At 35.5% G+C, this 25870-nt stretch overlaps 1 protein-coding gene across 1 annotated transcript; it reads right to left on the bottom strand.

Moving 5' to 3' along the window:
- Nucleotides 1-21728: 21728 nt before the first annotated feature.
- Nucleotides 21729-25463, bottom strand: LOC139876229 (protein TRANSPORT INHIBITOR RESPONSE 1-like). The gene is made up of 5 exons (XM_071863516.1): nucleotides 25218-25463; nucleotides 24173-24633; nucleotides 23257-23749; nucleotides 22352-23142; nucleotides 21729-21893 (listed from the first exon to the last, which is right to left on the bottom strand). The coding sequence occupies exons 2-5, from the start codon at nucleotides 24625-24627 to the stop codon at nucleotides 21890-21892; spliced, it is 1743 nt and encodes a 580-aa protein (XP_071719617.1). The 5' UTR covers nucleotides 24628-24633; nucleotides 25218-25463; the 3' UTR covers nucleotides 21729-21889.
- Nucleotides 25464-25870: the final 407 nt, after the last annotated feature.

Below are 25870 nucleotides of genomic sequence, written 5' to 3'. Positions count from 1 at the left end.
CTTGCATTATACCTGAGCTCTTCCTTATGAACTACCATATTTCAGAATAGCGAAGGAAAGAATCAAGGCAGAATACTTGGTAAATATCCGAACCCAATATGTATCTCAGGTCAGAGGATACAATGATACTCGCCTTTAATCAAGATTACATGTGATCAACCACAAAGGCTCCATTTAGTAAATCTTGAGGGCGGGTCTTCCAATATTTGTATTCCACAAATATCTATGAACCTTGGTTGCAACCTTGCCCCACATTCATCCCGTGAATGTATACCAATCCAAGTTCATAATAGTCTAAACCTCACATTGTTCCCACAAATGTGATCGACTACGGAATTTAGAATAATTACTTATTCATGGATAAAATATGCAAAATAGGAACATAACTCAAAATAAATCAATACCATAATTATATTAATGAGTTTGAACAAATTTCATTCTGATACAATACTTAAAACAGATCATGACCAATCACTAGAATATCGAAGCCCTAATGCACAAACATGTCCTGTATGTTTTGATCCATGTAAGAGCTTCGTGAGAGGATCCGCTATATTAAGATCTGTGTGAACTTTGCGAATACATATCTTTCCTTTTTCAACTTCATCCCTTATGTAGTTGAATCTCCGCTCAATGTGACGGGTCTTTTGGTGAGCACGAGGTTCTTTGATTTGAGCAATCGCACCCTCGTTGTCACAAAAGATCTCAAGAGGGTCCTGAATGGAAGGGACTACTCCTAAGTCGTCGATGAATTTCTTCATCCATGCAGCTTCCTGAGCTGCCAATGATGCGGCGATGTACTCCGACTCTGTAGTGGATAATGCAACAACATCCTGTTTTGAACTCTTCCAAGAGACCGCACCTCCATTTAACGTGAAGACATAACCGGACTGTGATCGAGAATTATCTCGATCAGTTTGGAAACTCGCGTCCACGTAACCCTTTACAGCAAGTTCCTCCTCACCAGATCCATATATTAGAAACATATCCTTAGTCCTCCTAAGGTATTTCAATATACTTTTAACCGCAATCCAATGACTGTTTCCTGGGTTATTTTGGTATCTACTTTTCAAGCTTAGGGCGCATGACACATCCGGTCTAGTGCATATCATTGCATACATGATTGACCCAATAGCAGATGCATAAGGGACTCTCTTCATTCTCTCTTGTTCATCTTTCGTGGTAGGGCACTGAGATGAACTGAGAGGCGTTCTTCTTTGAATAGGTACCAAACCACTCTTAGAGTTCTCCATCTTGAACCTTTTCAAGACCTTTTCAATGTATGCACTTTGATTCAAACCTATCAGTTTCTTGGATCTATCCCTGTAGATCCCAATCCCCAAAACGTATTGTGCTTCTCCAAGATCCTTAATGGAGAAGCATTTACTTAGCCAAGTTTTAACTCCTTGCATTGCCGGAATATCATTTCCAAATAACAATATATCATCCACATATAGTACAAGGAACATGATAGTGCTCCCACTAGCCTTCTTGTATACACAAGCTTCATCACCATTTTTTATGAAGCCAAATTTCTCGGCCTCCTCATTAAAACGATGATTCCACATTCTAGATGCTTGTTTCAATCCGTAGATTGACTTCTTTAACTTGCATACCCTTTTAGGATATTTCGGATCAACAAAACCTTCAGGCTGAACCATATAGACATCTTCCACAAGATAACCATTTAGGAAAGCGGTCTTGACATCCATTTGCCATATTTCATAATCCATTTAAGAAAGCGGTCTTGACATCCATTTGCCATATTTCATAATCATAATGAGCAGCAATGGCAAATAATATCCTAATAGACTTTAGCATTGCCACAGGAGAAAAAGTTTCATCATAGTCAACCCCTTGAGTTTGAGTGAAACCTTTTGCTACAAGTCTAGCTTTATATGTATCCAAGTTTCCATGTATGTCGGTTTTCATTTTGAAAAGTCATTTACAATCAACTACCCTTGAGCCAGCAGGTTGTGCAACAAGTTCCCAAACTTGGTTGTCATACATGGATTGCATCTCAGCGTTCATGGCTTCCTGCCATTTATCCTTATCAATCCTTGATAAAGCATCTTGGTAGTTTATTGATTCATCCAAATCAACCACATAGCAACCATCCATGAGAAACCCATATCTCTCAGGAGGATTACTAATCCTACCAGATCTGCGAACGTCTTGTGTATTTTGATCATCCATTTGATCACTCTCAACATTTTCATGTTGAGTGCTAGTGTCAAACATTTGTGTATCATCTACTTGATCTTGAACCTCTTCAAGATCTATCTTCCTTTCACTATTTCCTTCCATTAGGTGTAGTGACCCGAACTTTTCCATGTTTATATATATTAATTGAGATTGATATTTACATGATTAAATGTTTCCAAGATGTTAAGCAATCAAACTTGTTAAGACTTGATTAATTGAAATATGTTTCATATAGACAATTGACCATCCAAGTTGACCGGTGATTCACGAACGTTAAAACTTGTAAAAACTATATGATGACATATATATGGATATATATATATATATAGTTAACATGATACTATGATAAGTAAACATATCATTAAGTATATTAACAATGAACTACATATGTAAAAACAAGACTACTAACTTAATGATTTTTAAACGAGACATATATATAACGATTATCGTTGTAAAGACATTTAATGTATATATATCATATTAAGAGATATTCATACATGATAATATCATGATAATATAATAATTTAAAATCTCATTTGATATTATAAACATTAGGTTAACAACATTTAACAAGATCGTTAACCTAAAGGTTTCAAAACAACACTTACATGTAACGACTAACGATGACTTAACGACTCAGTTAAAATGTATATACATGTAGTGTTTTAATATGTATTTATACACTTTTGAAAGACTTCAATACACTTATCAAAATACTTCTACTTAACAAAAATGCTTACAATTACATCCTCGTTCAGTTTCATCAACAATTCTACTCGTATGCACCCGTATTCGTACTCGTACAATACACAGCTTTTAGATGTATGTACTATTGGTATATACACTCCAATGATCAGCTCTTAGCAGCCCATGTGAGTCACCTAACACATGTGGGAACCATCATTTGGCAACTAGCATGAAATATCTCATAAAATTACAAAAATATGAGTAATCATTCATGACTTATTTACATGAAAACAAAATTACATATCCTTTATATCTAATCCATACACCAACGACCAAAAACACCTACAAACACTTTCTTTCTTCAATTTTCTTCATCTAATTGATCTCTCTCAAGTTCTATCTTCAAGTTCTAAGTGTTCTTCATAAATTCTACAAGTTCTAGTTACATAAAATCAAGAATACTTTCAAGTTTGCTAGCTCACTTCCAATCTTGTAAGGTGATCATCCAACCTCAAAAATCTTTGTTTCTTACAGTAGGTTATCATTCGAATACAAGGTAATAATCATATTCAAACTTTGGTTCAATTTCTATAACTATAACAATCTTATTTCAAGTGATGATCTTACTTGAACTTGTTTTCGTGTCATGATTCTGCTTCAAGAACTTCGAGCCATCCAAGGATCCGTTGAAGCTAGATCCATTTTTCTATTTTCCAGTAGGTTTATCCAAGGAACTTAAGGTAGTAATGATGTTCATAACATCATTCAATTCATACATATAAAGCTATCTTATTCGAAGGTTTAAACTTGTAATCACTAGAACATAGTTTAGTTAATTCTAAACTTGTTCGCAAACAAAAGTTAATCCTTCTAACTTGACTTTTAAAATCAACTAAACACATGTTCTATATCTGTATGATATGCTAACTTAATGATTTAAAACCTGGAAACACGAAAAACATCGTAAAACCGGATTTACGCCGTCGTAGTAACACCGCGGGCTGTTTTGGGTTAGTTAATTAAAAACTATGATAAACTTTGATTTAAAATTTGTTATTCTGGGAAAATGATTTTTATTATGAACATGAAACTATATCCAAAAATTATGGTTAAACTCAAAGTGGAAGTATGTTTTCTAAAATGGTCATCTAGACGTCGTTCTTTTGACTGAAATGACTACCTTTACAAAAATGACTTGTAACTTATTATTCCGACTATAAACCTATAATTTTTCTGTTTAGATTCATAAAATAGAGTTCAATATGAAACCATAGCAATTTGATTCACTCAAAACGGATTTAAAATGAAGAAGTTATGGGTAAAACAAGATTGGATAATTTTTCTCATTTTAGCTACGTGAAAATTGGTAACAAATCTATTCCAACCATAACTTAATCAACTTGTATTGTATATTATGTAATCTTGAGATACCATAGACACGTATACAATGTTTCGACCTATCATGTCGACACATCTATATATATTTCGAAACAACCATAGACACTTTATATGTGAATGTTGGAGTTAGCTATACAGGCTTGAGGTTGATTCCAAAATATATATAGTTTGAGTTGTGATCAATACTGAGATACGTATACACTGGGTCGTGGATTGATTCAAGATAATATTTATCAATTTATTTCTGTACATCTAACTGTGGACAACTAGTTGTAGGTTACTAACGAGGACAGCTGACTTAATAAACTTAAAACATCAAAATATATTAAAAGTGTTGTAAATATATTTTGAACATACTTTGATATATATGTATATATTGTTATAGGTTCGTGAATCAACCAGTGGCCAAGTCTTACTTCCCGACGAAGTAAAAATCTGTGAAAGTGAGTTATAGTCCCACTTTTAAAATCTAATATTTTTGGGATGAGAATACATGCAGGTTTTATAAATGATTTACAAAATAGACATAAGTACGTGAAACTACATTCTATGGTTGAATTATCGAAATCGAATATGCCCCTTTTTATTAAGTCTGGTAATCTAAAAATTAGGGAACAGACACCCTAATTGACGTGAATCCTAAAGATAGATCTATTGGGCCTAACAAATCCCATCCAAAGTATCGGATGCTTTAGTACTTCGAAATTTATATCATATCCGAAGGGTGTCCCGGAATGATGGGGATATTCTTATATATGCATCTTGTTAATGTCGGTTACCAGGTGTTCAACATATGAATGATTTTTATCTCTATGTATGGGATGTGTATTGAAATATGAAATCTTGTGGTCTATTATTATGATTTAATATATATAGGTTAAACCTATAACTCACCAATATTTTTGTTGACGTTTTAAGCATGTTTATTCTCAGGTGATTATTAAGAGCTTCCGCTGTCGCATACTTAAATAAGGATGAGATTTGGAGTCCATGCTTGTATGATATTGTGTAAAAACTGCATTCAAGAAACTTATTTTGTTGTAACATATTTGTATTGTAAACCATTATGTAATGGTCGTGTGTAAACAGGATATTTTAGATTATCATTATTTGATAATCTACGTAAAGCTTTTTAAACCTTTATTGATGAAATAAAGGTTATGGTTTATTTTAAAATGAATGCAGTCTTTGAAAAACGTCTCATATAGAGGTCAAAACCTCGCAACGAAATCAATTAATATGGAACGTTTTTAATCAATAAGAACGGGACATTTCAGTTGGTATCCGAGCGTTGGTCTTAGAGAACCAGAATTTTGCATTAGTGTGTCTTATCGAGTTTGTTAGGATGCATTAGTGAGTCTGAACTTCGACCGTGTTTACTTGAAAAATGATTGCTTAACAAATTTTGTTGGAAACTATATATTTTTAACATGTGAATATTATGTGATATATTAATCTCTTAACGCGTTTGATATTATGTGATAGATGTCTACCTCTAGAACAAGTCCCATTGACTCACCTAATAATAATGAAGAGTCAAATGTAAATTGGAATGATTCGTGGACTGATTCACAAGTTCCCGAAGAGGAACCGGAAGAAGAGTCGGAACCGGAAGAAGAATCGGAACCGGAAGAAGAATCGGAACCAGATGAAGAAATAGAACCGGTGGGGGAAATAATAAAACGGTTAAGTAAAAGAAAATTCTCAACCAACCGACCAAGGTTAATTATGGTCAATGGTGTTTCCGCCAAGGAAGCAAAATATTGGGAGGATTACCAATTCTCCGATGAATCGGATTCCGACGAGAATTCCGATGATGTTATAGAAATTACCCCAACTGAATTTAAAAAGGCAAAAGAAAATAATAAGGGAAAGGGCATAAAAATAGAGAAATCTAATTCCAACCCTGATGAACTTTATATGTATCGTCAACCCCCGAAGTCCTTAAGTTGTAACAATGACCCGGGAACCTCTAAACCACCAGGTTTTTCTAAACCAATGTGGAAAATGATGGCTCGTATTAGGGGAACATCATATATCCCTAGAAACTTGGCAAAACGAACCAAAACCGAAGAAGAAGAAACAAACAAGTCGGAATAAGATAGTTGTATTAGTGTGGTGTAATATATGTAATATAGTGTGCTTATGCTTTATGATATATGTAAAAATTGCTTGTATTAATAAGTATTTTTTTTTTTATGAATCTAACTCTTGTCTATTTTACAGTATAAAAACACAAAATGGATAGACAACCCAATATTTTAAGAGACCTACCCGGAGACATGATTGATGAAATCTTGTCTAGAGTCAGTCAGAATTCTTCGGCACAACTATTTAAGGCGAGATCAGTTTGTAAGACATTCGAAGAACGTTCCAAGAATGCCTTGGTTTATAAAAGGCTTTCGTTCGAAAGATGGGGGATATCACATTGGGAAATTCATAAGTTACGATGTGTTTACTTTGACGCATATATTACGGGGAACCCAAATGCTATTTTACGCAATGGGTTAAGAAATTATTTTGACTCAATATATCCGAATATTGGACTTCGTGATTTAGAAAAAGCGGCTAACATGCAACATAAAGAAGCATGTTATGCTTACGGATTAGTAATGTTCGCTTCTCACCAAAGTGAGAACAAGAACATCGGGCTACAACTATTAAACAAAATGTTCCCACAAGTGACGGAGTCAGTAATTGGGGTAAGAAATGAGGTTTTTAGATTGTTACGGGACTGTTGGACATTACGTAACCTTCGTCCCTTTGACGACGTTACAACACGATGTCTTATCAACGGCCATAACGGTTATGTTCCACAAGACCAAGGATGGGAAGTAATCCTAGTAAAACCAGAATGCATGACTTGTTTCTGGACGTATGAATTACGTGTCTTTATTGCCTTTGCTGAACGACTTGTGTACTAGCTAGAATTATCTTCACAACCATCTTGTATCAAATTTATTGTGTGCTATATTTCATGCTATATGTAAAATAAGCGGTATTGTAAGTTTGTAAAATATTGTGTAAAAGTTTGAACGCGAAATATTATTATAATCAGTTTTTCATATAGAATTGTAGGACTTGAATTGTATATTAGCTACTAAGTATGAACTTAACGGGTAGGTACTACCCGAATTTAAACTTATAAAACGCTAATATGAAGAAAAAGCTTTTATAAATGAGTTCATATTATGCTACGAAATACTATTAACTACTCTTAATATTCTGTATGATTAACTTGTTCCATTTGACTATTTTGAAGGAAATGGCACCGACTACTCGACACACCGTGAATATGAATGAAGAGGAATTTCGTACTTTTCTAGCTTCAAACATAGCCGCAGTACAGGCAGCGCTACATACCAATAATAACCTTGGATCTAGCAGTACAGGAAATCGTGTAGGATGCACCTACAAAGAATTCACTGCCTGCAAACCTTTGGAATTTGATGGAACCGAAGGACCGATCGGATTGAAACGGTGGACCGAGAAGGTCGAATCGGTGTTTGCCATAAGTAAGTGTACTGAAGAGGACAAAGTGAAGTACGCTACGCATACCTTCACAGGTTCTGCGTTAACATGGTGGAATACCTATCTAGAGCAAGTGGGACAAGACGAGCGTACGCACTACCGTGGTCAGCATTCAAGCACTTGATGAACGAGAAGTACCGTCCCAGAACCGAGGTCAATAAGCTCAAGACAGAACTTAGAGGGTTACGAACCCAAGGATTTGATATTACCATGTACGAAAGACGATTCACAGAATTGTGCCTATTGTGTCCGGGAGCATTCGAAGATGAGGAAGAGAAGATCGACGCGTTTGTGAAAGGATTACCGGAAAGAATCCAAGAAGATATAAGTTCACATGAGCCCGCCTCCATACAACAGGCATGTAGAATGGCTCACAAACTAGTGAACCAGATTGAGGAAAAAATTAAAGAACATACGGCTGAAGAGGCCAATGTAAAGCAAGTCAAAAGAAAGTGGGAGGAAAACGGTGATAAGAATCACCAATACAACAACAACAGTAATTACAATAATAATCGCAACATCAATCGCAACTACAACAAACGGCCCAACAACAATAACAACAACAACAACAACAGCAACTACAACAATCATCCCAACAACAATAACAACCGCAACAACAACAACAATCAGAAGCAGCTATGCCAAAGGTGTGAAAAGTATCACTCGGGGTTCTGCACCAAATTTTACAACAAGTGTAAAAGAAATGGTCATAGCGCGGCGAAGTGTGAGGTCTACGAACCAGGGGTTAACAGAACGAAAGGAACAAATGGTGTCGGAACGAGTAATGGCGGAGCAAGTAGTGTCGGAGCAAGTTATGCCAATGTAGTTTGTTATAAATGTGGAAAACCGGGCCACATTATTAGAAATTGCCCGAACCAGGAGAACACGAATGGACAAGGCCGCGGAAGAGTTTTCAATATTAATGCGGCAGAGGCACAGGAAGACCCGGAGCTTGTTACGGGTACGTTTCTTATTGACAATAAATCTGCTTACGTTTTATTTGATTCGGGTGCGGATAGAAGCTATATGAGTAGAGATTTTTGTGCTAAATTAAGTTGTCCATTGACGCCTTTGGATAGTAAATTTTTACTCGAATTAGCAAATGGTAAATTAATTTCAGCAGATAATATATGTCGGAATCGAGAAATTAAACTGGTTAGCGAAACATTTAAGATTGATTTGATACCAGTAGAGTTAGGGAGTTTTGATGTGATAATCGGTATGGACTGGTTGAAAGAAGTGAAAGCAGAGATCGTTTGTTACAAAAATGCAATTTGCATTATACGAGAAAAAGGAAAACCCTTAATGGTGTACGGAGAAAAGGGCAACATGAAGCTACATCTTATTAGTAATTTGAAGGCACAAAAACTAATAAGAAAAGGTTGCTATGCTGTTCTAGCACACGTCAAGAAAGTACAAACTGAAGAAAAGAGCATCAATGATGTTCCCATTGCAAAAGAATTTCCTGATGTATTTCTGAAAGAATTACCGGGATTACCCCCACATCGATCCGTTGAATTTCAAATAGATCTTGTACCGGGAGCTGCACCAATAGCTCGTGCTCCTTACAGACTCGCACCCAGTGAGATGAAAGAACTGCAAAGCCAATTACAAGAACTTTTAGAGCGTGGTTTCATTCGACCAAGCACATCACCGTGGGGAGCTCCTGTTTTGTTTGTCAAGAAGAAAGATGGTACATTCAGGTTGTGTATCGACTACCGAGAGTTGAACAAACTTACCATCAAGAACCGCTACCCACTACCGAGAATCGACGACTTATTTGATCAACTACAAGGCTAGTCTGTTTATTCAAAGATTAACTTACGTTCCGGGTATCATCAAATGCGGGTGAAAGAAGATGATATTCCAAAGACTGCTTTCAGAACACGTTACGGTCATTACGAGTTTATGGTCATGCCGTTTGGTTTAACTAATGCACCAGCTGTGTTCATGGACCTTATGAACCGAGTGTGTGGACCATACCTTGACAAGTTTGTCATTGTTTTCATTGATGACATACTTATTTACTCAAAGAATGACCAAGAACACGGTGAACATTTGAGAAAGGTGTTAGAAGTATTGAGGAAGGAAGAATTGTACGCTAAGTTTTCAAAGTGTGCATTTTGGTTGGAAGAAGTTCAATTCCTCGGTCACATAGTGAACAAAGAAGGTATTAAGGTGGATCCGGCAAAGATAGAAACTGTTGAAAAGTGGGAAACCCCGAAAACTCCGAAATACATACGCCAGTTTTTAGGACTAGCTGGTTACTACAGAAGGTTCATCCAAGACTTTTCCAGAATAGCAAAACCCTTGACTGCATTAACGCATAAAGGGAAGAAATTTGAATGGAATGATGAACAAGAGAAAGCGTTTCAGTTATTGAAGAAAAAGCTAACTACGGCACCTATATTGTCATTGCCTGAAGGGAATGATGATTTTGTGATTTATTGTGACGCATCAAAGCAAGGTCTCGGTTGTGTATTAATGCAACGAACGAAGGTGATTGCTTATGCGTCTAGACAATTGAAGATTCACGAACAAAATTATACGACGCATGATTTGGAATTAGGCGCGGTTGTTTTTGCATTAAAGACTTGGAGGCACTACTTATATAGGGTCAAAAGTATTATATATACCGATCACAAAAGTCTTCAACACATATTTAATCAGAAACAACTGAATATGAGGCAGCGTAGGTGGATTGAATTGTTGAATGATTACGACTTTGAGATTCGTTACCACCCGGGGAAGGCAAATGTGGTAGCCGATGCCTTGAGCAGGAAGGACAGAGAACCCATTCAAGTAAAATCTATGAATATAATGATTCATAATAACCTTACTACTCAAATAAAGGAGGCGCAACAAGGAGTTTTAAAAGAGGGAAATTTAAAGGATGAAATACCCAAAGGATCGGAGAAGCATCTTAATATTCGGGAAAACAGAACCCGGTATAGGGCTGAAAGGATTTGGGTACCAAAATTTGGAGATATGAGAGAAATGGTACTTAGAGAAGCTCATAAAACCAGATACTCAATACATCCTGGAACGGGGAAGATGTACAAGGATCTCAAGAAACATTTTTGGTGGCCGGGTATGAAAGCCGATGTTGCTAAATACGTAGGAGAATGTTTGACGTGTTCTAAGGTCAAAGCTGAACATCAAAAACTATCAGGTCTACTACAACAACCTGAAATCCCGGAATGGAAATGGGAAAACATTACCATAGATTTCATTACTAAATTGCTAAGGACTGCAAGTGGTTATGATACTATTTGGGTAATAGTTGATCGTCTCACCAAGTCAGCACACTTCCTGCCAATAAGAGAAGATGACAAGATGGAGAAGTTAGCACGACTGTATTTGAAGGAAGTCGTCTCCAGACATGGAATACCAATCTCTATTATCTCTGATAGGGATGGCAGATTTATTTCAAGATTCTGGCAGACATTACAACAAGCATTGGGAACTCGTCTAGACATGAGTACTGCCTATCATCCACAAACTGATGGGCAGAGCGAAAGGACGATACAAACGCTTGAAGACATGCTACGATTCAAGCATTGAGATGGCGCCGTTTGAAGCACTTTATGGTAGAAAGTGCAAGTCTTCGATTTGTTGGAGTGAAATGGGGGATAGACAGATTACGGGTCCGGAGATAATACAAGAAACTACTGAGAAAATCATCCAAATTCAACAAAGATTGAAAACCGCCCAGAGTCGACAAAAGAGCTACGCGGACAGTAAAAGAAAAGATATAGAATTTGAAATTGGAGAAATGGTCATGCTTAAGGTTTCACCTTGGAAAGGCGTTGTTCGATTTGGTAAACGGGGGAAACTAAATCCAAGGTATATTGGACCATTCAAGATTATTGATCGTGTCGGACCAGTAGCTTACCGACTTGAGTTACCTCAACAACTCGCGGCTGTACATAACACTTTCCACGTCTCGAATTTGAAGAAATGTTTTGCTAAAGAAGATCTCACTATTCCGTTAGATGAAATCCAAATCAACGAAAAACTCCAATTCATCGAAGAACCCGTCGAAATAATGGATCGTGAGGTTAAAAGACTTAAGCAAAACAAGATACCAATTGTTAAGGTTCGATGGAATGCTCGTAGAGGACCTGAGTTCACCTGGGAGCGTGAAGATCAGATGAAGAAGAAATACCCGCATCTATTTCCAGAAGATTCGTCAACACCTTCAACAGCTTAAAATTTCGGGACGAAATTTATTTAACGGGTAGGTACTGTAGTGACCCGAAATTTTCCATGTTTATATATATTAATTAAGATTGATATTTACATGATTAAATGTTTCCAAGATGTTAAGCAATCAAACTTTTTAAGACTTGATTAATTGAAATATGTTTCATATAGACAATTGACCACCCAAGTTGACTGGTGATTCACGAACGTTAAAACTTGTAAAAACTATATGATGACATATATATGGATATATATATATATAGTTAACATGATACTATGATAAGTAAACATATCATTAAGTATATTAACAATGAACTACATATGTAAAAACAAGACTACTAACTTAATGATTTTTAAACGAGACATATATATAACGATTATCGTTGTAAAGACATTTAATGTATATATATCATATTAAGAGATATTCATACATGATAATATCATGATAATATAATAATTTAAAATCTCATTTGATATTATAAACATTAGGTTAACAACATTTAACAAGATCGTTAACCTAAAGGTTTCAAAACAACACTTACATGTAACGACTAACGATGACTTAACGACTCAGTTAAAATGTATATACATGTAGTGTTTTAATATGTATTTATAAACTTTTGAAAGACTTCAATACACTTATCAAAATACTTCTACTTAACAAAAATGCTTACAATTACATCCTCGTTCAGTTTCATCAACAATTCTACTCGTATGCACCCGTATTCGTACTCGTACAATACACAGCTTTTAGATGTATGTACTATTGGTATATACACTCCAATGATCAGCTCTTAGCAGCCCATGTGAGTCACATAACACATGTGGGAACCATCATTTGGCAACTAGCATGAAATATCTCATAAAATTACAAAAATATGAGTAATCATTCATGACTTATTTACATGAAAACAAAATTACATATCCTTTATATCTAATCCATACACCAACGACCAAAAACACCTACAAACACTTTCTTTCTTTAATTTTATTCATATAATTGATCTCTCTCAAGTTCTATCTTCAAGTTCTAAGTGTTCTTCATAAATTCTACAAGTTCTAGTTACATAAAATCAAGAATACTTTCAAGTTTGCTAGCTCACTTCCAATCTTGTAAGGTGATCATCCAACCTCAAGAAATCTTTGTTTCTTACAGTAGGTTATCATTATAATACAAGGTAATAATCATATTCAAACTTTGGTTCAATTTCTATAACTATAACAATCTTATTTCAAGTGATGATCTTACTTGAACTTGTTTTCGTGTCATGATTCTGCTTCAAGAACTTCGAGCCATCCAAGGATCCGTTGAAGCTAGATCCATTTTTCTATTTTCCAGTAGGTTTATCCAAGGAACTTAAGGTAGTAATAATGTTCATAACATCATTCGATTCATACATATAAAGCTATCTTATTCGAAGGTTTAAACTTGTAATCACTAGAACATAGTTTAGTTAATTCTAAACTTGTTCGCAAACAAAAGTTAATCCTTCTAACTTGACTTTTAAAATCAACTAAACACATGTTCTATATCTATATGATATGCTAACTTAATGATTTAAAACCTGGAAACACGAAAAACATCGTAAAACCGGATTTACGCCGTCGTAGTAACACCGCGGGCTGTTTTGGGTTAGTTAATTAAAAACTATGATAAACTTTGATTTAAAATTTGTTATTCTGGGAAAATGATTTTTATTATGAACATGAAACTATATCCAAAAATTATGGTTAAACTCAAAGTGGAAGTATGTTTTCTAAAATGGTCATCTAGACGTCGTTCTTTCGACTGAAATGACTACCTTTACAAAAATGACTTGTAACTTATTTTTCCGACTATAAACCTATAATTTTTCTGTTTAAATTCATAAAATAGAGTTCAATATGAAACCATAGCAATTTGATTCACTCAAAACGGATTTAAAATGAAGAAGTTATGGGTAAAACAAGATTGGATAATTTTTCTCATTTTAGCTACGTGAAAATTGGTAACAAATCTATTCCAACCATAACTTAATCAACTTGTATTGTATATTATGTAATCTTGAGATACCATAGACACGTATACAATGTTTCGACCTATCATGTCGACACATCTATATATATTTCGGAACAACCATAGACACTCTATATGTGAATGTTGGAGTTAGCTATACAGGGTTGAGGTTGATTCCAAAATATATATAGTTTGAGTTGTGATCAATACTGAGATACGTATACACTGGGTCGTGGATTGATTCAAGATAATATTTATCAATTTATTTCTGTACATCTAACTGTGGACAACTAGTTGTAGGTTACTAACGAGGACAGCTGACTTAATAAACTTAAAACATCAAAATATATTAAAAGTGTTGTAAATATATTTTGAACATACTTTGATATATATGTATATATTGTTATAGGTTCATGAATCAACCAGTGGCCAAGTCTTACTTCCCGACGAAGTAAAAATCTGTGAAAGTGAGTTATAGTCCCACTTTTAAAATCTAATATTTTTGGGATGAGAATACATGCAGGTTTTATAAATGATTTACAAAATAGACACACGTACGTGAAACTACATTCTATGGTTGAATTATCGAAATCGAATATGCCCCTTTTTATTAAGTCTGGTAATCTAAGAATTAGGGAACAGACACCCTAATTGACGTGAATCCTAAAGATAGATCTATTGGGCCTAACAAAACCCATCCAAAGTACCGGATGCTTTAGTACTTCGAAATTTATATCATATCCGAAGGGTGTCCCGGAATGATGGGGATATTCTTATATATGCATCTTGTTAATGTCGGTTACCAGGTGTTCACCATATGAATGATTTTTATCTCTATGTATGGGATGTGTATTGAAATATGAAATCTTGTGGTCTATTATTATGATTTGATATATATAGGTTAAACCTATAACTCACCAACATTTTTGTTGACGTTTTAAGCATGTTTATTCTCAGGTGATTATTAAGAGCTTCCGTTGTCGCATACTTAAATAAGGATGAGATTTGGAGTCCATGCTTGTATGATATTGTGTAAAAACTGCATTCAAGAAACTTATTTTGTTGTAACATATTTGTATTGTAAACCATTATGTAATGGTCGTGTGTAAACAGGATATTTTAGATTATCATTATTTGATAATCTACGTAAAGCTTTTTAAACCTTTATTGATGAAATAAAGGTTATGGTTTGTTTTAAAATGAATGCAGTCTTTGAAAAACGTCTCATATAGAGGTCAAAACCTCGCAACGAAATCAATTAATATGGAACGTTTTTAATCAATAAGAACGGGACATTTCATTAGGAACTTAGTTTCAAGGAATTCAGCCTTCCGACCAACAAATACATTCTGTTCGGAAGGATCATAGAAATAATATCCCATATTATCCTTGGGATATCCTATGAAGATACACTTTGTGGATCGAGCATTTAACTTATTAGGGACGTAACGCTTAGGGTAAGCTTCACATCCCCATACCTTTAAGTATGATAGAGATGGAGGTTTTCCAAACCACATCTCATGAGGAGTTCGTTCCACTTTCTTGGTTGGGGCCATATTTAGAATACGAGCCGCGGAGTATAGACAATAACCCCAAAATGATAGAGGTAACGAGCTTCTAGCCATTATAGATCGAACCATATCCATTAGGGTTCGGTTCCTCCTTTCGGAAACTCCATTAAGTTGGGGTGTTCCAGGAGGAGTGAGTTGCGAGATAATCCCACAACTTTTAAGATGATCTTGGAAAGCATCGCTTAGGTATTCACCTCCTCTATCGGTACGAAGTACCTTGATTGTCTTATTGAGTTGATTTTGTACTTCGTTTTGATATTCCTTGAATGCTTCAAAAGTTTCGTCCTTGTGTCTTAATAAGTAGACATATCCGAAACGACTGAAGTCATCAATGAAAGTAACGAAGTATCTTTCACCATTCCTAGTTATGGGCTTAAAGGGTCCACACACATCCGAATGTATTAATCCCAATAAGTCCTTAGCCCTTTCATAGGTCCCTTTGAAAGGTGCTTTAGTCATTTTGCCTTGTAAACAAAATTCACATACATCAAACGAGTCTAGTTCATTTGATTTCAAAAGTCCATTCTTTTGAAGTGTATGCATTCGGTTCTTGTTTATGTGACCAAGGCGACAATGCCATAAGTAGGAATCACTCAAGTCCCTTTTGAGTTTCTTGGTGTTTGCATGGAACATTGAGCTATTGTATGATGTGTCATCATGAACCAATTCATAAATACCATTCAAAGGTGAAGCCTTAAAATAGAACACATTATTTAAAGAAACATGGATATCATCATTAATGAAATTAAGATTAAAACCATATTGTTTCAAACGAGATACAGAAATAATGTTTCGAGATAAATCGGGTGCATACAAAACATTTTTCAAAGTAAGTTCCAAACCACTTGGAAGCTTCAAAATAAAGTCTCCTTGAGCTACTACTTGCACCTTAGCTCCATTTCCCATGAAGAGACTTGATGTTCCCGCTTCTCGATCACTTCTTTTGAACCCCTGCAAAGTATTGCAAATATGAGTTCCACATCCTGTGTCTAATACCCATGTATTAGAAGAAGTAATACTAAGCTCAATGTATACCATATATACATTACCTGATGTTTGCCATGCATCCCTCTTTTCTTTCAACTCCTTAAGGTAAACCGGGCAGTTGCGTTTCCAGTGACCCATTTCACCGCAACCAAAGCACGGATCTTCCTTGGGGTTAGCCTTTCCGGCAACCTTTTGCTTCTTGTTGTTGTTGGTTGGGGTAACCATCTTCCCCTTTCCCTTGCCCTTGCCTTGGTAGGTGGGTCCTTTCCTCTTAGCCGCCTTCGGCTTAGAAGTGTTATTGTTTTTGGACCCGCCTTCATTGATCGTAAACACGGGTGAAGCCCTTTTACCCATGCTTGCTTCTGCCGTCTTAAGCATGGCATGTAATTCGCCAATGCTCTTATCCCATCTATTCATGTTGTAATTCATTACAAATGTGTCAAACCTCTTTGACAAGGAATTAAGGATAAGGTTCGTGGCTAATTCATTAGACACGTTGCAGTTTAGACGGTTTGCTCGATCAATTAGGCTTTTCATCTTAAGGACATAAGATGAAACGGATTGGGAGTCGTCCATCCGACATGCATGAAGCGCTCGGACCGTTTCAAAGCGCTCGACACGAGCTTGTTGAAGGAACATCTCCTTCAACTGTGTGATCATGTCATATGCACTATGATGTTCAAAATCCTTTTGGAGTTCGGGTATCATAGTCCCAAGCATGAGGCAAGAAACTTGCAACGAATCGGTGCAATATTTCTCCCTATAAGCCATGCCTTCCGTATCATCCTCGTCCGGTTGATCGGGAATGGGGTCTTCCAATACATACGCCCTATCCTCAAGTTTGAGGACAATTCTTAGATTGCGGAACCAATCCATGAAGTTCGTATGCTTGAGTTTTTCCTTTTCGAGGATTGACCTCAACGATAGGTTGTTAAAGTTGATTGGTGCGTTTGGAATGTTGTTGTTATTGGCGGCCATCTTCAAAATTTAACAAAGTTGTTTTAGTATTATTTTTGATTTAACAATCAATACTCTTTAAATCCAATTGATATTTATTAAATTATAGAATCCAACGGTAAACCAAATTTCGGTTAGGTGACCTTTATCCCGTCATTTGATTTAGCTAGGTAGTCATTATATGACAATTGCAATCCTTTTGCAACTTCTAAGTTATGGGATCATGCAATCCTTTTGCATGACATATTATCCCATCAACGCCTATTTTTTCATCATGCTTCGGTGACCCTAAGTTCCTGATTTCCAAATCAAGTCGTCCTACTTGTGTAAACGTGTAAACTTAACATACAAGTGGTTAGGTGACCTTTATCCCACAAGCATGCGAATTTCACCTTAATCATATTAGTTTGTTCATGACGGTTAGGTGACCTTTATCCCATCATGAGTTCCCTAATATGTCTAAGTGTCACACAAAAGGATGGCGTTTAATTTGTTTACCTTGTATAAGGGATTTTAAGTTTTCATTATTTCTAGTTTGAGAAAACTTTTATGCCATACACCAACATGCATTTAGTGTATGGTACTTATGAAATCCATTTTCATGTCATGTAATAATGCCAATTTTATTACTTTGATATAAACCTTTTTATATGTGCAATCCGTTTCTAGTTCTTAATAATCATTTATTAATGTCCTTTTAGCCATTTCAATTTAACCGATTAAATTGTAGTTTGGTAAATTTCATGTTGTTAATAATATAACCAATTAATTTGTAGTTTTGCTTGTTGTTAACTTGTGTGATAACTTGTTGTAGTAACATACACAATCCACAATCATACAAGAAATTAAAACAACTAGACATTTTGTTTAGCCGAAAACAAAATGCCACCGGTCAATGGGTGAAACACAAAGTAAGAGGTTTTAACCTCCCACTTAACCTTGCATCCACATGCTTCTTGTGTTCTTCCTTGTGATCTTCATGCATCTTCATCTTATTACAAAATATATCCTAATACATTTTGTCTAGAAAATAAAAATACAACCTAATCTATTTTACATGCCAAATATAAAATAAATTACATAACCAAATGAATATTATTACAAACCAATTGAATGAATAATTACAACCATATTGAAATTAACAAATCAACCAAACAAACATTCATTCAACCACAAGGTCTTGGCTATGATTGTGAACAACAACATATGAACAAATATGACCAATTTGCAAGTTCCAAACCCTCTTGGAACCTCCAAGAATTTGGCCACCATATCAAACCCACCCAAACCCGAACATTTTTACATTCCATATTCATGCATGTGCATGGAATGCAAATATAGTGGGTTTAAAGACCATAAAAGAAGCATAATCCATAGACTTCGGCTCTAGATACCATTGTTGGAATTTAATGAGTTTCAAAACAACATGTTCATTTAGTTTACACAATCATAAAACCAATTTTAATATAGTTAATACAAGCGGAAGCATTAATAGAACAAGTGTATTTGTAAAGCCATTTTGTTAAATTCCACATTAATATCAAGTCATGAATCATATGCTTACAAATATAACAAGATTAGAAGAGTGTTTATACCTCCTCAATGATGGATTTAGTGCTGAATTTGGACAGCAGCAAGTTTGGAAGATGATGATGAAAGCAAGCTCCAAAACTATGAAACCTCAAGAAATAATACCCTAAACTTTGCCCAACACCTTGAAGTTTAGTTAGGATTTGATTACACTAGATAATGAGCTTTTAATTAAACTCAAACTCCCTCTTTTTACCTCAATAAATTCGGCCAGCTGCAGCAGGAAAAATGAGAGGGGTTTTTATTATTACTTGATAGTTTTGAATGCATGTAGAAGTCAAGCCTTGATTCAAGATACAAGCATGCACTTAAGGACTTGTGTCATCTTAAAATTAACAAAAGAAAGAAGCATGGGTGTTGAGTCTTGGGGCACCAAAAAACTGTCCACCACATGGGTTCTCAAAGAGGATTTTATTTTATAAAACATGTTATTTATATACATGTAATAAAACCCATGTTATTTGTTAAGTTACTTTCATTTTATAAACCATATTATAAAATATAACACAACATAATTATTTAAACTTGTAAATAATTAAATCCTTATCATATAAATTATCCAAATAATTTATCTCAAGTAATAATATTTTAGAAAACCGAATTTCTAAAATCCAAGTGTCGCGTATTCATTTAATGATCCATTCATCAAGATTAAATACGATTAAGGTGTCGTGTAAGCTTGTTATTGGGTATGACCCGACTTGGATCATAATATATTGGCCACATTAATTAAATATGTCTCTCGGGCATACGAAAAACCTTCAGGTTTGACATCACGTTTATAGAAAATGTTAATGTATAAGATATTGGTTTTTAACTAGTTTAAAGTTATAAAAGAAGAAATAGTATTTCTTGTGTATTTTTTGTTAAACGTTCTTTGAAGACATGACCGGTCCCGAGAATTCAAGTATCTAGAACAAGAAAGAAAAAGAAGTCCCGAGAATTCGGTCTATTTACAAAAGTCATTAGGCCCTAAGGAATAATATAAGCATTAAAAAAAGTTTGGACCTTGTTAAAATTCTAGTAGAATTTTATTTCTTCCTTTTCTGGAGCCTTTAATTGTTGTTTTTTTGACTTAATGTGTTCCGCTTTTGCTGCATCAGTTATATTTATCTAGTTCTCATGTTTCTCAAATCTACGCTTATGTCTACACACACACACACACACACACACACATATAGATATATATATATATATATATATATAAAATGAGCCCCTGAAACCCTGTGCCCCGAGCGGTCGAACCTTGTTCCCCTTCCGGACCTAGCCTTTTTGGAGATTATCTGTAGTTATATTCTTTTAAATAACTTCTGTACATCAAAGTTTAAAGTTTTGTTGTAGAGGTTGTACGTCACTTTTAAAAGATGAAGAACTTCTGTACATCAAAGTTTAAAGTTTTGTTGTAGAGGTTGTACGTCACTTTTAAAAGATGAAGAGAATATATTCCCAATTACATAAGAATATATTTACATTCCATTGCATAAAAACAACCCACAACGTACTTGACAGTTAAAAAAACGACATCAATATATGACAAATAATTGCATACTTGAGACTACAATACATGAGCTATGCTACATTGTAGTACTCGTATTATTTTACTGACCTCCATGCTAAAGAAAAAAACACAGCTAAACGGATAAAATTTACTAGGGATGTGTACGGTTCGGGAAATTGAACAGAAATGAGGAACCGGACTGAACCGGGCAATTTACATTTTGACAGATTTTCGGTCTTCGGTCCAGACCAGACCGAACCCGAAAATAACACAAAAAATAACTGAACCAAACCGGATCAAACCGAAAATATATGGTCCGCTACAGATTGGGACAGGGGACATCACTAAACCAAACTAATTTGGTCCGGTTCTGTACCATTCACACTCCTTAAATTTATCCTCTTTAGATTACCAATCGCCGGGCGAATATGAATTCTCTTCCGGTCATCCCGATTCCGCTTTTCTCTAGCCAAAACCAAAGAAGTAGGAATTCCCAACACAACATTTCAAATTTGATCAAATTGGTCGATAACTTATTACTCTAATATCTTAGGTGGGTCAACTGACAGTTTTTACTCTTAAGTACTTGACCTAATCGAGTTAACCATGACCGTTTTTGACTACTTCCCTAGGGTTGAGCCAACCCATACTTGTGAAGTTGAACCTGAGATCTATTGTGAAGATATTATAGCATTAACCTTAACCTAGGCTATCTTAGCATGGTATACAGGGAAAAAAAGAATAAACTGCAACTACCATAATAATTGACTGGTAAATTCAGGCAGGATGAAATGATGAAAAATGAATGAGGGTGGATGAATGATGATGATGATAGTGATCATCATGATGGTAAATTTATAAAGGAAGTGGGCATCATCAAGCAACAAAAAACTTTTGGTTGAAAATTCATGCCATGAGTGTCAGCCTTTTTCTTCCTGCAAATGTTGTGGGGACTATCATACTACTAATTACCCAAAGATTTATGAACCTAATCAGATGACACATGAATCCTTGGATTCTATTTATCTTTCACATGGTGGTATGATCCGATTCGAGACAGCGTTTAAGCATAAATTTTCTAACTAATTAAAATTTCGAAACAGAGAGAAACAAATTAATAAGAATATCGCTATAAGAGATTCACTACAGACGTGTAATCACATACGATCCTCGACGATCAGAACGTAAAGATGCACCTCTAAACGAGATGGCGTGTTAATCTTTCCATTCAGCTCCTTAAAATTTAAAGCAACCGACCATCCTCTAACTGCAAATCAAAATCAAAGTGTATTTCAGCAAAGAATTTGTAATAATAATAGTGATTATATTGTATACTCCTGCATAACAAAGATTTCAACAATTCAATGATAATGTCAGATAATAGAGGGAAAGGTGAATATTCTACATACTGAAAAGATGATAGGGAGAAAAATCTGATCATTAGACAACATCATTATATACAGCTCTAAGTTATATGTATATGCTGAATAATATATGTAGAGTTGAAAAATGGGCGAGGCATGCAGCGGTTCAAATGGGTAATATTTGGTTCAGGTTGGATTGGTTGACCCGATAACTTATAGGCTAATTGTTTTGATTTAACCGGCTACAAATAAACCATACAATAAAAGTGACCCTATCATAAGTAAATTGAATAAATCATATATAATCTAATTCTAATCATATATCAATAGGCATGGTAAAAAAAACTGTTTCAGTACATACCTCTTGTATGCAGGGTTTTGATACATGGTCCTTACAAAGCTAGGCATGTCATTGCGTGGGCCCGCAACAGTACGGTACACATAAAGTTTCTCAACGGGACAGTTATCAGGTCTGGAATCCAAGTTCCCCATCTCATCTATAACTTCAACATTAAGCCTGGGCATCCGCTGACTCAGCAACTTACATGCACCTAAACTAACCGAACATGAAGACATCCAAAGGGATCGCATTGTCTCCAACTTAGAAACATTCGCCAACAAAGCCTTATCCCCAAACGGACAATCTCGAATCTCGAGTTTCCTTAAACTATCACACCCCGACAACACGTAATGCAAACCCAAATCACTATCGCCCGCAAAGGCTATAGACAACATCTCTAGTTTTTTACCGTGGGCCCCGATGTACTCGAACGCACGGTCTGTAAGTAGACCGGATAATGACAAACGTTGAAGGTTTTTACAGTTGTTGACAATGGCTCCGAAACCGGTGTCTAAGGGTTCGAATGTTGTGTAATCGGGGGCTCGGGGTTCGAGAATACATAGGCGGAAACAGGTGAGATTAGGACGATTTTGAGCAATGGTGATTAAGGCAGAATTTGACATCTGGCGACAGAAGTAAAGGATGGATTGGAGTTTGGTGCAACCGTCGGAAACTGAAACTAGGCCTTGTTCGGTTAAGGCCACGTTTGCATCGGCTACAAACGGGTCGGATGGGAATACCCTAAGTTCTCTCAAGTCCTTACAGGATAAAGAAAGCGCATTGAGCCCGGTATCCTCAATGTAATCCAGTACCTGTATTTACATCTTCTGTTAGTTAAAACTTACCCATAGACGCTGAACATTAACGAACTTAAACTAACAGACATGAGACACTCATGCATAAATAGAAAATCGAACGAGACTTACCCATAAACGTTGCAGATTAGGGGACAGGCAAATGATCTTGGTAAAATCCGGGCTACGAATAGTGGCGTAACTCAAGTTTAACGACGTGAGCTTAGAACAAACAGGATAAAAGGCGGGAAGATAAGACGGGACCACGTCCCAAAACCCGGAAAGTTCTTTTAGATTCTTGCATCTGGAAAAAGCATCTGATAAATCTGAATATACATCAGATCGATGTTCAGCAGAATAGGCACCTGTACCCAGTTCGACAAGCTGTGGCGCACAACATAGTAGGGTGGATAGCTTTTCGAGGGGAACAGCCCGATTGAGTCTGAGAGACTTTAATTTGGGTGAGCGAGCGACTAAGCGTTGGAGGGCACAAAAACTCACCTCGGAACCCAAACAAGACATGTTAAGAGACTCCAATGAGGTACAAGAATCCTGAAAATGACTTAGCCAAAGCCCGCTAAGGTCCTCAACTTCACTCTCTCGCAAATCCAATTTTCGGAGATTTCTACATTGCAAAGGAGTAGGATAAGTATTGACAAGTTATAGTTGACTCAAAATAAACAAAAAAAATGTAGCCTTTAAAAAATAAAAAAAATAAAAAAAAATAAAAAAAAAATTCATACTGAATACTATCTTGGTTGCCATAATCAGAAGTACCAAAAACAAAACTCGGGAATATATCATGTTTTACACATGCTATAGTGATATACATGTGAGATAAATCTAACAATCAGTTGAAAAATCCCAAAATCATGTAACGGTAAGGAATTGAAAATAATCCAACACACAAATATCAGTTATTGCATTTATACGAACACAAACACGTTTGCATTTATTCACTGATCAACATTTTGCAGATACAAATATCATCCGAAAACTAACTCAAACTTCAATTCACACAGATCAGTAACAAGCAAAGAAATTTCACCTGCAATTAGCGGCAATGGCAGCAAGACCATCGGTACTGAAACCCTCACAAGATGACAAAACCAAAACCTTAAAGTTCTTAAAAGACTTCGATATCAACTCCAAGCTCTCATCAGTAACCACCATCCGTTTAAGCTTAATCTCTTCCAACCAAGGATAAGCCCTAGACATTTCATAAATCCATGGATAAAAGTACCCTCCCCAACCAACCGGCACCAAATTAAAGTCCGCAAAATGCGGTTTACCTTTCAACTCCACAGATCTCACCTCCGGAAACCTTCTAATCATCATCTTCGGACTCATTGCGTAACAATTTCCAACAAAAATCCTCTTCCTGCACCACCTCTCGATCTCGTACCACGATTTGCACACCAACGATACAACGTTCCGGTCCTTATCTGAAGTTATGAATGAGAAAACATGCTCCAATACTTCCTCTGGAAACGAATTCGACATTTTCCACTACAGGCAACCAAATTACCAAAATCAATGATATATCACCAGATTTTTACAAATCAAAGTTTCAAACACCTTATTGACCTACAGTTAAAGCAAAATCAACAATATATCAACATAAATCTACGAAATTAGAACTTTATATAACTCAATGACCTACAGCTTAAGCAAAATCAACATTATACAACTATAAACTTATTAATTAAAGCTAGATTTAGGTAATTGATATACATTTTAAACAACATCAACAATAGCTCACCTCAAATTCACCAATAAAAGCTCAAAAAACCTAATGACATACTTTTTTAAGAAAAAAAAATCAAATTAAGCTCTATACATCGAACATATTCAATCAAAGTCGAGTATATATCATCGTAAAATTTCGATTTCAGAGATCAATACACGTCATTCTTATGTAATTAAAGCAGAATAAACAATATATGACCACACATTTTTCAAATTAAAGTTCAACATCCTCGATAATAAACAAAATCAATTTCAAATTAAACCTAAATATACCTCAATTATCAACAGTTCAAGCAAAATCAACAACATCACTACAATAAACATTCAAGTTAAGTTCGATTTACCTGAATGATCTACAAATTAACTGTCAGATCTTAGCGAAAAACGTGATTAAAACACTCAGATCAAAGAAGTGTTCAGTTGCAAAGAGAAGGAGTAGTATAACATGATTGGTGTGATTAAAATGATATATAACGTGTGTGTGATTGTTGTGAGTACGGCAGTAGTGACGGTCAGGAATGTGACACGTGTACGTTATACGTAATATTGACCGTTGGATTAAAGCAAGTGTTTATAGATGGAGGTCAAGGTAAGTCTTATCCTCTTGCGACGTAGCGCAGCCGCAGAAAACGAGCTTTTGTGGAGTATTTTCTACTGTTTACTATTGCATACTGTTTTTTGACCTACAGTATTAAGTATGGTGTTTATTGCTATTATAGTCCTTTTAGTTTTGATATTTTAAATTACTGGTCCTTTAAATTTGGATATCACTGCAATATATTGAGTGATCAGACAACTGTATTACTGTAGTAATAAAATAAAATTAGTTTTGAGTTTTGACTAGATTCTTCTGCTGAATAGTTGTGCCTAGGTTTATAATAACCACATCATAATTATACAGAAATTACCAACGAAACATTACCCGGCCCACATGATCCTAGGCCCCACGCTTGCAAAGGTGGAAAAGGAAAATCATGCAGGCTCGAATTCGAGTTCT

Source organism: Rutidosis leptorrhynchoides, chromosome 11 (assembly GCF_046630445.1).
Source record: "Rutidosis leptorrhynchoides isolate AG116_Rl617_1_P2 chromosome 11, CSIRO_AGI_Rlap_v1, whole genome shotgun sequence".
NCBI classification, from domain to species: domain Eukaryota; kingdom Viridiplantae; phylum Streptophyta; class Magnoliopsida; order Asterales; family Asteraceae; genus Rutidosis; species Rutidosis leptorrhynchoides.
Note: the sequence above shows the minus strand (reverse complement) of the source record. Positions and strands in the feature narration are given on the sequence as shown.